Raw genomic sequence first — 13,105 nt, 5'->3', positions numbered from 1 at the left:
TCACAGTTTATGCAATATACTTTGGTCGACAGATTCAATCACTGTTCTTGATTCTTGATTCTTGTATGAATTACTGATTAGACTTGATTTTTGGGATCACAAAATTACTGCGAACTCCAAAAGGTATGATGCTATATGGGTTATCCTAGACAGTTTAACTACAAATGCGCACTTTTTACCAATTAAAGAGAATTATCCTTTAGAAAGGTTCACAAAGATTTATATCAAAGATATTGTAACTCGATATGGTGTTCCGTTATCCATCATTTCAGATAAGGACAGTTGGTTTACCTCAAAGTATTGGGGGAGCTTTCAAATAGCCATAGGATCTCAAATCAGATTAAGTACGACGTATCATCCCCAAACCGATAGGCAAATTGAAAGAACAATCTAGACTCTCGAAGATATGTTAAGAGCTTGTATTATTGACTTCGAGGGATCTTGGGAAAATTAACTGCCTTTGATTGAATTTGCTTACAATAACAGTTATCACTCCAACATCTAGGCGGCACCTTATGAGGTTTTGTATGGCCGAAAATGCAGAACGCCATTGTGTTGGAATGAAGTGGGAGAAAGGAATTTGACTGGTCCAGAGATTGTTCAGGTAACTTCTGAAAAGATTGAACAGATACGTGAATGTATTAAAACAACTCAGGATCGATAGAAGAGTTATGCAGATAAGCATCATAAACCGATTGAATTTTTAGTAGGAGATTTCGTGATGTTGAAAATTTATCCATAGAAGAGTGTTGTTAGATTTGGGAAGAGAGGTAAACTTGGTCTGAGGTATATTGGGCCATTCAGAATTTGTAAGCAGGTCAATTTAGTTGCGTATCAATTAGAACTACCAGAGGAACTCAATCTAATTCATTACATTTTACCATGTTTCTAACTTGCAAAAATGTTTGGCCGATCTAAACTTGACAATACCATAACCTGAAGTGAAAGTGGATAATAAGTTGAGGCCGTCACTGATCGAAAAACAAAAGTGTTAAGGACAAAGAAAATCAATCTTGTAAAAGTTCAGTGGTATTTTCATAGGGTTTCAGAAGCAACTTGGGAATTAAAATCTGAAATGAGAATAGAGTATCCGTGGTTATTCGATTGATTGAATTCCAGGACGAAATTCTTTTGAGATGTGGATAATTTGATAGCCGGGTTCGTTTATATAATTTGAAGTAATGTTTAAAGTTGGGTGAGTAAATTCTTTTAAACTAATTGTGTGTTTCTATGTTTATGTGAATATTATATCCATCCATGATGCACATATGCATGTATATGTATTTTTGATTATGTGTGGGTTTTTAAAATATATTAAAACCCTTCACCGCCTGTTTTGGAAAGTACACAAGGGAGGATTTTTGAATTCATCCTCATTCTTGCTATTTCGGGAAAGGAGTGAAGGAGAGATCATGTGTGAATTTGCTGATTCTAGGTATTATTTGAATTATTTGTTGTGTGTGATTCATCTTCAAAATTTGCATATAAGGTGAGTTTTACAAAATGCTTTGAATCTGAATATGATGCTTTTGATAATATATTGGTTTAAATGATGATAGCTGATAATATTACATAGTTAAGAACAGATCTGTTGGATGTATATATATCTTATTGTTCAAATGCATGGTCCGATGAGGACTCTTATCGAACACTGTGTTGTCCGATGAAGGACTCTTATCACACATAGTACTGTCCGATGAGGACACTTATCATTTTTAGTGATGTCCGATAAGGACCTTTATCGGACAGGGCGTTAACCGGATTGGGTGTTCATCGCCCATGTCTTGTCCGGATTGGGTGTTTATCGTCCAAAGCCTTGTCCGAATTGGGTGTTCATCGCCCAAAGCCTTGTCCATATTGAGTGTTTATTGTTTAATAGTGTTGTTCGGATTGGATGTTTATCATTCAATGTGTTGTCCGGATTGGGTGTTTTATCGCCCAAGTGCTGTCCGATAAGGGCAATTCATCGCCCAAGTGTTGACCAGTAAGGATGTTCATCAATCATAGTGTTGACAGATGAGGGTGTTTCATCGCCCAAGTGTTGACCGGTGAGGGTAGTTCTTCGCCCAAGTGTTGACTAGTGAGGGGTTTATCGTCTATGTGTTGTCCGATGAGGGCAGCTCATCAGCCACAATGTTGAAATTATTTTAATGCCATTCTTGGCTAAAAATGTCAGATTTGATTACATTTTATGAAGGAATAAGGGTGATATATCAAGGAGAGATGTATCATGGGATAAGAGTGGCATATCAAAAAGAGGTGTACCATGGGATAAGGGTGTAAATTGTGGAATATGTGTTTTGATCATAACTCTTGTTATCATATCCATAAGATTTAATGATTCAGAGTTATCAATTCATTGTGATGTGAAGATTTGGAATTATTGCTTTTATTGATCCGATAGCAATGATGTTATGTATAGGAGGAAAATGGCTTATAGCCATAGGCTTTAATTTTCTGTGTTTCAAATAAGAAATATTGTTAGGTTATTGGATATTTTACTTCGAATGTTCAAAAAGAGTAAAGGTTTTTTAAAGAACCCAACGAGTCTTTGGTTATCATTAAAATCTATTTTCTTTTAAGTTCAAATACAATTCTTATTATTAAGCTTTAAGTCGATAACCAAGAGCTCTGGTTGGTCGTATTCCTTTGTATAATTTAAAAGTTGAGATTAGGAGCTCTGAGTATTTCGTATTGAATGATTGTGAGAACTTGAGTGGTTGTATTCCATGTGTGGTAAGGAATGGTTTTATAACTCATATTTTGTTTATGATATTTGAGTTATATTTAATGGAAGTTCTTAGATATTCAGATTTAGTTTCATAACAGGTTTTGGTGATTTTCACCCTGTAATTACAAAGAAAAAGAAATTTCTCACTAGAACTCAAAGTCTAACCCTCACTTTGTGTTTTCAAAAATGTTCATTGCAGTTTAGGATATATCCAAGGATATGGGGAAAGGGAAAATGTTGTACTTATTTGATATATGAAGATCAATATGTTATCTGTTGAATTTTTGGAATACTGGTTTCTATACCAGTTATGCACAAGAATGTTATTTTGAAATTTTTTGGTTGTAAATTATGTAATGTAGCTTCTTGTACTATTGGGACCGAAGGTGTACTATTTGTATTCAAGAATGTATGAAATACATGATTATATGCAAATATGGAACCTAGGGTGTTACAACAACAATTAAGAAACTGGTTGTTGAAGATGGGGGTGTAAACAAGTCGAATCAAGTTGCGTTGCAGGTTATTCATGCATGAACTTCATTTAAACAAATCAAGTCTACAACATTGAAAGTCAAGTACTCAAAGTTCTTATATTCCTCACAAGGACACGAAATAAATCTATTTAATTCCTAGGAATGCGAATTTATGAAGTTGAAAACTTAAGTAATTTGATAACTCCAATTCTATTATACCTACCATAACCAGGGAGCATATATATATTACATCAAACTTCGATTTTTGCTAATGATCTAGGAATAAAACAACTAAGAATGACAATTAGATTTCAAAGAGTATGTAATAATCCTTATTAATACTAATTATGATTCTTATATTATCACATTCTAATCAATTCAGTTGCACATCCACTCGAATATACTATACGTTTGATGCTTTCTATGTATGCACCCATAGCCGATAAAAAAACTGACAAGATCAAAAAATTATCACAACAAAATGCATGATCAAGCGTAAGTATATCAAGCTTATTAGCATCATATAGGACTATTCCAATATAGGGACTAATCAAAAACTATTCTAACAAGCAAATCTCAAGCATATTTCTATGATTATATGCAAGAATAAGAAACCTTCTAATATCATTGTTTTAAGAAGCATATATATTTTTTATCTATACTAGGGCGAAAATGTAAAGCGGAACAAGCCATTTGCATGAACAAAATTAGTCGCTTTCATTGGCCTTGTGGATTCTGATGCATCTTGAACAAGGAACCAATTCAAAGACACATTCTACTTATCTTGATCAGGTCGCTGTCTCGGCTGTGCTACCGGAGGCTCTGGGGAAGTCGATGCAAGCAAATGGAGAAATTGATTAGATTTAGTGGTGATCATGATGGAGAGTCAATCAACCATAATTTAAGTACATTAGAAAACTAAACTGACTAGTTAATATCATCTAGATCACATAATAATAAATTTCAATTGATGATATATGATTGTTCCCTACTCAATATGATCAATATGTGATCTTTAAATGGTAATGAACCTCTTGTTGTATTGGAATCTGGGATCTATAAGATTAGCTTCATCTCCATCAAATCTGAAACTGGATAGCTAGATCGAGCTCGCCTGTGATAAGTCCAAAAGATGAACAAAAAAAATCTATAACTATTATATAGTGGCACACGTTATGTTTTCTTAGCTTTCATTTTCCTATATATCATAGGTTGTAATACATCACGAGATTGGCCTCAATGAGAAGATTGAAAAAAATCTTGTGATCGATGCTGACCAAGGGACAAGTAGACCACAACAATCGATTGAATTGAGTAGCCATCATGATATGATTCAGTTAGCCATTGATACAAGTATAGTGTTTAAATCAATTAATTTGTCATCATTATGTCAATATTCAATTGATTAAGTAACTTTTAATTGTTCACTTGTTCACATCATCAAGATTTGGTGAATCTTGAATTAACGTCAAATTAGTGTTGTAAGAGTATCTAAATCTACAAAGGCATATCGATCAATTCAGAGAATTATATAACCGACTGGACTTTTGTGATTCATATGGATGGTTTTTTGCTCTACCAAAATTATGACAACTATCTTTAGGTTCAAAATATTATTCATCTCTTCTAGATGTTAGTAGCAGTTAAGCTTCATCTTCTTTTGGTCCAATTGATTCTTCAGATGAACCAAATTTCTACAAGAATGACCTTAATATAAATTCAATCGGATCTAGACATAAATTAAGAAAAAGCCAACAAAAATGGTCACTCGTCATAGTAGTCTTTTAGTTCGAACCGTACACTCGTGGTTCTACTGTGCATTTCAAAAGGGCATCCACCAGTAATAAGCTCCTTTCTATCAAATCAATGTATTGGAGAATAACTATAAGACTAGGCTAAAATACACCCCTATATATCATTAAATGCACTTTTACCTACTAATATCGTGCTCATACACATCAATACTAGGACTTGCGTTTTTACATTTTCAATGAATGACTTAACATGATTCAAACATAAATAGAAGGCTGACCATGATTCAGTAATAAAAAATAATTTACGACTCTTACCATGGTCAACGCTTACCGTGATAAATTGTTGCATACGATGTGTTTTAGTGAATAAAATCTTACATTATAAGTAACCGATAATGTTAAATTTTACCGATAAGTACTTACCAAGTAAATGTTTAAGTAAACAACCTTTTATACTTGTTTTGGATATGTCAATGTCACTCTGAAATTTTAAAACCTGTTTTCGAGAATTACTTGTTTTATGGATACAGTAATAAAGTACTGCCATTAAAAAACCCTTGGCTATGAAATTAGGGAATTAAAATATGTTATCATGGGAATGATTGGTGTCACAATAGTTCCCAAAGGACTTCTTACCGACACAATATACAAGTACTAAAAAAATATTTTATCTATATTATATTATAAAACATTTGATAAAAAATTTTAAAAACTATTTATTATGTATAAATTATTGTTATAAGTACAATTTATTAAAGCTCCATATTTGAATTCGTATAACTAACTGTAGATAAACATAATCAAATATTGGATAAATATCTCATTTTAAATATAAAAAATCTAAAATATAATTAGGATAATCATTGAAATCTAACAGAATACTTAGTTATATCTTTATAAAAAATTATATTATTAAACTTAAATTAAATATCTTTGTTATTAAACTTAAATTAAAAAAATTGAATTAAGAAAATTACACCGAAACACAAAAACTTTTAAAAAGTTTAATTTGATACTGATATCAATATTTTTTTTAATGTTATGATATTTTTAAATTTCTATTTTATTCAAAAATAAAAACATTATCGTTTTTTCAAAACCACATAAAACCGTATTATATCGACATAAAAAAAGAATAAAACAAAACACTGAAATCAAGATAATACACCGTACAAATATCCGTCTAATTTATTATTTAATGATAATGGCAGCGTTTGGTTTTCACAATAATTTCGTGTCCTTTTGCATATTCATTGTTGGAATTCAACCTTTACTAATATTATTTATATTATAAATCAATAATCAATATTAATTATCATAAATATTTATAGTAAGGTTGTGTTCTCATAAATTAAATAGTTCTTACATGACTTTAACTTTATGTATGTAATATATATTATATAGGGAATGGTTTAAATGAGAATGTTTTTATTTTATGAGAATGTGAAAACACTCTTTTATTTTAGTCAATCACATGTGATACCATATTCTATCACATATGATACAAATGTGATACTAAATCAGAGATGCGAATGACCTTTGACGCGATGTAGGTTGCGAGCCTAGCTAGTCGTCCGTAAAACCACTAGGCCCCGTCAAGTGTATTGTCACATTTGATAAGGGTGTTCTTGATATGATATAGTAATCCATCACATGTGATACATGTGAGACGTAAACGGCCTTTGGCATGACCTACGTCACAAGAAACGTAGTCCACACAACACCAGGTTCCATCACGTATATTATCACATGTGATAAGAGTGTTCTTGTGTTTTCATAAAATAAATGTGTTCTCCTTTGAACCTTCACGTATATATGGGAAAAGTTCAAACGAGAAAACGGTCAATTTGCCAGAAGATGAGAGGGAATATGGGTCACACAATCCATTGATTAAAAATATCATAAATAAAAAATAAAAAATAATTTTAGAAATTAGGATTATTATCATTTTGAATTGGATAAATTTATAAAAATCTCATTATATCTTTTAGATTTATTTATTTTAATTAATTAATAATTTTTTTTATCAAGTTTTATATAAAAMAWAWTTAGATACACTTTTGAGAAAATAATTTCACAATTTTCAKCAAATATCACATGTGATATCTACRATCAATTCATATGTGRTAATTGTAGATATTTTTGTTAATCATATGTGATTATGTATATTTACATTTATAGATCTTTTGTGATGTAAATATTATCACATTTGATGATATGTCACTTATATTCAAGCGCATATTATCATATATGTGATATGTACAAAACTTGACATAGTGGATATATAGATCATATGTGATATGTAATAAATCATATGTTGACAAGTTTATCATATGTGATCCAAAACATGAATTCAAAAATTAGAGTAAAAATGATGAAAAAGATTATGAGCTAATTGTGGATATGTGATAAAATTTTATCAAAGTATATCTAGAAAAAAAGTTGTATAAAACTTTATAAAATAATTATGAATTTATTAAATTAAAAAATAAATAAATCTAAAAGATATAATTAGATTTTTGAAGATTTATCCAATTCAAAATAATTATTATCCTAATTTCTAAAAAAAATTATGTTATTTTTTAATTAATGGATTATGTGGCTCATATTCCTTCTCTACTTCTCGCAAATTAGTTAGTTTCTCGTACACACACACACACACACACACACACATATATATATATAGGGAATGGTGCAAACGAGAATCCCCGTGATTTGCAAAAACACGAGAACAGTCTCTAAAACAAATATTGTGTTTTAGATCACATTTTAAGAGAAGTTTAAAGATTTTTCAAATTTAAATTAATAGTAAAAAGTTTTCAAAAATACTAAAGACGTGAAAGGCACGAGGAAGATAATTCCAATCATCGGGGAGTGATAATCATCGAATGTCTGTCGCATATTTATCGCAGTTGAGGGCAAGGTCGATAAATCGAAGAGGACAATTATCACATCTCAAGAAATCGATATCATGTGAGTTTGATTAACATCATTTGATCGATTAACACAGTTTGCTCAATTATTAACAACAATAGGGGTAAAATTGAGTAATAGACAATGTACATATCTATTACATTGTTTGCTTATCACATTCTAGTTAGGCCACATTCACAATGTAAATCGGTGATAACACAACTTCATCATATATTCAACACATTTAGAACATAAATCACATATTATAACACTTCGATTAGGGCTTGCTAATTGTCTATAATCGATTTAAGGTTTGATGAATGTCTATCACATACTTATCACAGTTGACGACAAGGTCAAGAAATCGAACAGGTCAATTATCACAACTCCAAAATGGATACCATATGTGTTTGATTAACACATTTTGTTCGATTATCACAGTTTGTTCAATTATGAACAACAATAGGGAAAAATCGAGTAACATACTATGTATATATTTATCAGGTTGTTTACTTATCAGATGATTATCACAGTCTAGTTAAGCCACATTCACAATGTGAATCAATGATAACCCATCGATTTTGATCGATTAACACAGTTTGTTTGATTGTCGACAACATAAGGTCAAAATCGAGTAATAGACTGTTGATCCTCTTTCTCAGTGATTTGATGATGATCTTTTTTATCTTACAAAGTGTACTATCTCTTTATTCAGCATCATCGATCATCATTGAGTCTGTTTAGTAATTGCTGAACAAGTATTGTAATTCTTAGAGAGACAAGTATTCTTCAGGAAGATAAAACTCACACCACAGAACCTTCAGTGATATCGAGGACAGCAAGACTCATATTCAAAACCCTCGATGGCTCTTATGAAGAGACAGGCAGAGGTTTAGTTAGGGCAGTAGAAGCTGGAGACATAGACAAACAAGTTCATGATCTAATGGGTTGGAGGCCCACAACTGTTCTCGCATTTTTGTAAAATAGAGGGTTTTAGACGGGAGTTCAAATGAGACCACTCTATTTTCGTGAGATCCGTGAGACCACTTTTTGATAAGTAGTAAATATTTGAGAAGTAAATAAATGATTCTATCCTTTCATATGATCAACATTTACGACTTTGACTGTGAAATATCAGATAATTCCTCACATGAGCATGCGTAAGGTAGAGAGGTAGTTTCATAATCTTTACAAACAACGACAAACGGGTTCATATGTAAACCCGTGTGATTCACATATGAACTATAATGTTAATTTGTTCACATATAAACTATTTAACCGACTCACATATGAACCAACGGGTTCATATGTGAATCACACAGGTTCATATGTGAATCACAAATGTTCATATGCGAATCAATTAATTAGTTCATATGTGAATCGGTTAAAATCATTCATATGTGAATTACACGAGTTCATATATGAATGTATAGTTCATATGTGAATCACATAGGTTCATATATGAACATGTTTGCCGTCTATTTGTAAAAATTGTAAAACTAGTCTCTATATTTTTTGGATAGCCGCAATTTTTGATCAGTCAAAGACGTAATTATTAACTAGTCAACGCATCAATTATTGACTAGTCAAATCCAATCTTGACCGTATAAAAGGCTATGATCACTTCTTTACTTTTCAAATATTTATCACTTCTCAAAATAAATTTTGGCTATATATATATATACATACATACATGTACGTGCATATTAAATAACATATACGACACATGCATAAATATATACACATACACATACATATATATATATATATATATATATATATATATACAGAGAAAGAGAGAGAGACTACAAAACAAAAGAGCTTCACCGAAATATCTTTCCGTCGGAAATTTCCGGTGGATTTGTAGCGAATCAATAGATCTCTAGCAAGTTAGTGACGAATTTTTCCACTAGTGATCATGGTCAATCCGCCAGTAAATCGGCGAGTAATCACGATCATCTCCCACATTGTAAATGTGACCAGATACCTCCTCATTTCAGATGCATTTCAAAATCGTAAGTCCAGGTTGGGCAAAGCAAATAATATATGGTACAATTAGAGCCAGGAAAGTGTGCCAACGAGGACGCTGGGATCCCAAATGGGGTGGATTGTAAGATTCCACATTGGTTGGGGAAGGAAATGAAAGTTGCCTTATAAGGGATTATACGGGAGTATGATACTTCTGCTTCCAAACGCGTTTTAAAACCGTGAGTTCAGGTGTGGACAGGACGATATCTAGTATGTTTATCCTGGGATGTTACACACGTTTTCTTCGTTTGTGAGATCCCCTGGTGATGGATTTTATGCGGATTACCAATAGATTTTTCCATAGATGAAACCTCTTTGTTTTGTAGTGAGAGGATCAAATGAGAAGGAGGTTAATTTGCGAGAAGGCGAGAACTTCCAATATTACATGTAATCACATATGTTACAATCATGTTGCGTTAACCCCCCTTAGGGTGCGCGACCTTTCCTGCGACCCTTGGTAACATTGACCAAGTCCCTTGCGTGCCTTTGGACATGTAGCACATGTGATTTTCCGAAACTTCTAGCTTCTTGCAAATTAACCTCCTTCTCGCAAATTGACCAAGTCACTCTTGTCCTTTTAGACATGTTGTAGTACATGTGATTTTCCTAAACTTCTCGCCTACCCTCTTGACCTTTCCTCCACACACATGCACGCACACAGACAGATGATATATGCAAATATATATGCCAGGTTCAAACGAGAAAGTGAGAAGTTTACGAGATCACACATGATTACATGTGATACGAACACATAATCATATATGATCAAACACATGTCGTATTGACGACATATAGCAAAGAATCTTCACCATGATCTTTGTTTGCCCTAACCAAGTCGTCCATGTCCCTTTTGGATGTGTTTAATCATATACGATCACGTGTAATAATGTGATTTTGGAATATTCTGCTTTCTTGCAACTTGACCGGCTTCCCGCTTGATCCTCTCTGTGTATATGTGTGTGCATATATATATATATATATATATATATATATGTATATGCATGCATCTAGGAACATATGTATAATACATTCTACGTGGATTTCAAAGCAATGGATAAACACTATTTCGACGACACAATTTCAATCTTAACCAAAACAATGACCATCTCCCCAATAACATTTTCATTAACTGAATGACATTTACCCTAAAACATGCTGGTAATTATAAAGCAAATGATCTTACAAAGACCAAAAGCAATCAGAAATAGAAATCAAGATTCATACATATGAACTCATCCGATTGGCAAAATTCAAAAACTTGGTAGTAGAATAATGAGAGACCCAAAAGTCACCCAACTTCATATCCATTCTTCTTCCTTAATTGGTGTGGGATCGATTGAAATGAATTTGTTATATGGACCCATCCTGTGTCATGAAAATGAAATCCTTGGAGGCCAGATATAATAAAATATCTAGTGCTCGATCACAATAAATATTCTCCTTTTGGAAATATTAATTTATAATGTGATTAGACAGCATGCAATTAATGGTCAAAGATCGAAGGACTTGTCAAGCTGTGATCGGTTCAGTCAGTTTGATATAAGACAAATTTTATGCTATTAGTTCCTTACTATTGGTGCCATTACAATATCACATTAATTTTTGTAAAGAACTGTGAACTGTGAATTATGAACTGTGCATGTGTGTGTGTAAATTGTATTTTATATTAAAGAATCTGCTTGTAGATGAATTTTCTATGCATTATTCATGATATAGTTCAATCTTTATTCTGAAAGAACCTATGATCAATAAACCAACCCTAGGGCCTAGGGGAAGATAAGACAGCTAAAGTATGGAAATTGTATATATGGAGCACAATTCCAATACTTCAATCATTGTCATTTGCAGAAAAGAATGCAACATGACCTAACTATACCAAAAAGATATGGTTCTACCTAGATTTGGACAATGACCCCTAAGTTTACTCATCAAAACTTTGTTACCACTTCGTTTGAAACGATATCGTTTAATGGACTTATCGAGGCATTGTTCGTGGCACACTGCCAACATCCCCATGATCTAAACAATTCAAAGAAGTATATATTCGATCTGTAGGAGTGATCAACAGTGTGTACAAAGAGGACGATGCAGTGTTATCTCAAACAAGATCTAGACCAAAATATTGATTTGAATGAATCCTAATAATGAAGGATTTGCAACAGGCACATTGAATTAAGTGCACAGAAGTTTGCAAAATGATTCCTTTTTTCATGGGTTGTGCAGTTGGTGCCAAACAAGTCCATCCTGCTTACAGCATTATAATTGCAATATAACTTATATATATAGTACATAACACTAAAATTTCATGAAGATGAAGAACATAAACAGTTTCGAAACGAAGTAAAACAAAGATTCAGTAATAATATTTCTCAATAAATTTGCATCATTTCACATTACAGACCTCTTGTCCTTTTAGGGCTTCCTTCTTTTTCTGAATGATATGGCTGCTGCAATAAGCAAATTAAGTCTATACCTGCTCCTGTTGATCCTCTTGCTCCTCCTGCTGCTGCTTAGGGCGTTTTCTCTTCTTCTCATAGCTGATCCCCCTCGACTTGGCCTGAAAGTCACGAACCTCCCTCAAAAACCGCCTCACTTCTGGCGCACCAAAAGGGTTTATCTGTGGGTTTCCTCCATGCTCATCATAAGCTGCCCGGAGCCGCCCAACAAGCGCGTCAAGACTGCCCCACGCCTGCCGGAAGGGACAAGGGCAGGCTGTAGGTGGGTTCGGTACTCCAAAGTAAGGGCACGTTTGGATGTGGATTTTAGTCTTCCCAAACTGATCAAGATAATGCATGAACTCAAGAACATGGCTAGGGTGAAAGTGAGGGAAAGAAAGTGGTGGCTTGTTGTTCCTTAGGTACTGCCCAAATGTGTCCCAGTCTCGACGCTTCTGGCTCTCATACCTGCTCGGAGAAGACGAAGACGATGAGCTATTTGTTGACTCCATAGATGTTTCATATCCCAGATCCATATGATCTGGTCATAATCGATCTGCTTGTTTCTTGTTACTTTCTTTCTTTTCCCTAGGGTTTTTCCTACTGTAGTAGCTTCTCTCAAGCCTACACAACTGAAAACACTCAAGAGACACTGGAGCTAGGTGTTGGTCTAAGAGATGCCAGATTAAGCCAAAAAGATGAGGTTAATCTGTAGACACAAGAGAATGAGTATGAATGCAGGAATCTGTGTTATGGGTATGTGTCAAT

General features: G+C 33.1%; 1 protein-coding gene across 1 annotated transcript; it reads right to left on the bottom strand.

The window, feature by feature from the left end:
* Positions 1-12,221: 12,221 nt before the first annotated feature.
* LOC112525789 (protein LIGHT-DEPENDENT SHORT HYPOCOTYLS 1-like) lies at positions 12,222-13,105 on the bottom strand. The gene has a single exon (XM_025136057.1). The coding sequence runs from the start codon at positions 12,871-12,873 to the stop codon at positions 12,370-12,372; it is 504 nt and encodes a 167-aa protein (XP_024991825.1). The 5' UTR covers positions 12,874-13,105; the 3' UTR covers positions 12,222-12,369.

The sequence above is a fragment of the Cynara cardunculus genome (genome assembly GCF_001531365.2).
Source record: "Cynara cardunculus var. scolymus isolate 2C chromosome LG 13, CcrdV1, whole genome shotgun sequence".
NCBI lineage: Eukaryota > Viridiplantae > Streptophyta > Magnoliopsida > Asterales > Asteraceae > Cynara > Cynara cardunculus.
The sequence above is the reverse complement of the archived record's forward strand: the minus strand, read 5'-3'. Positions and strand labels throughout refer to the sequence as shown.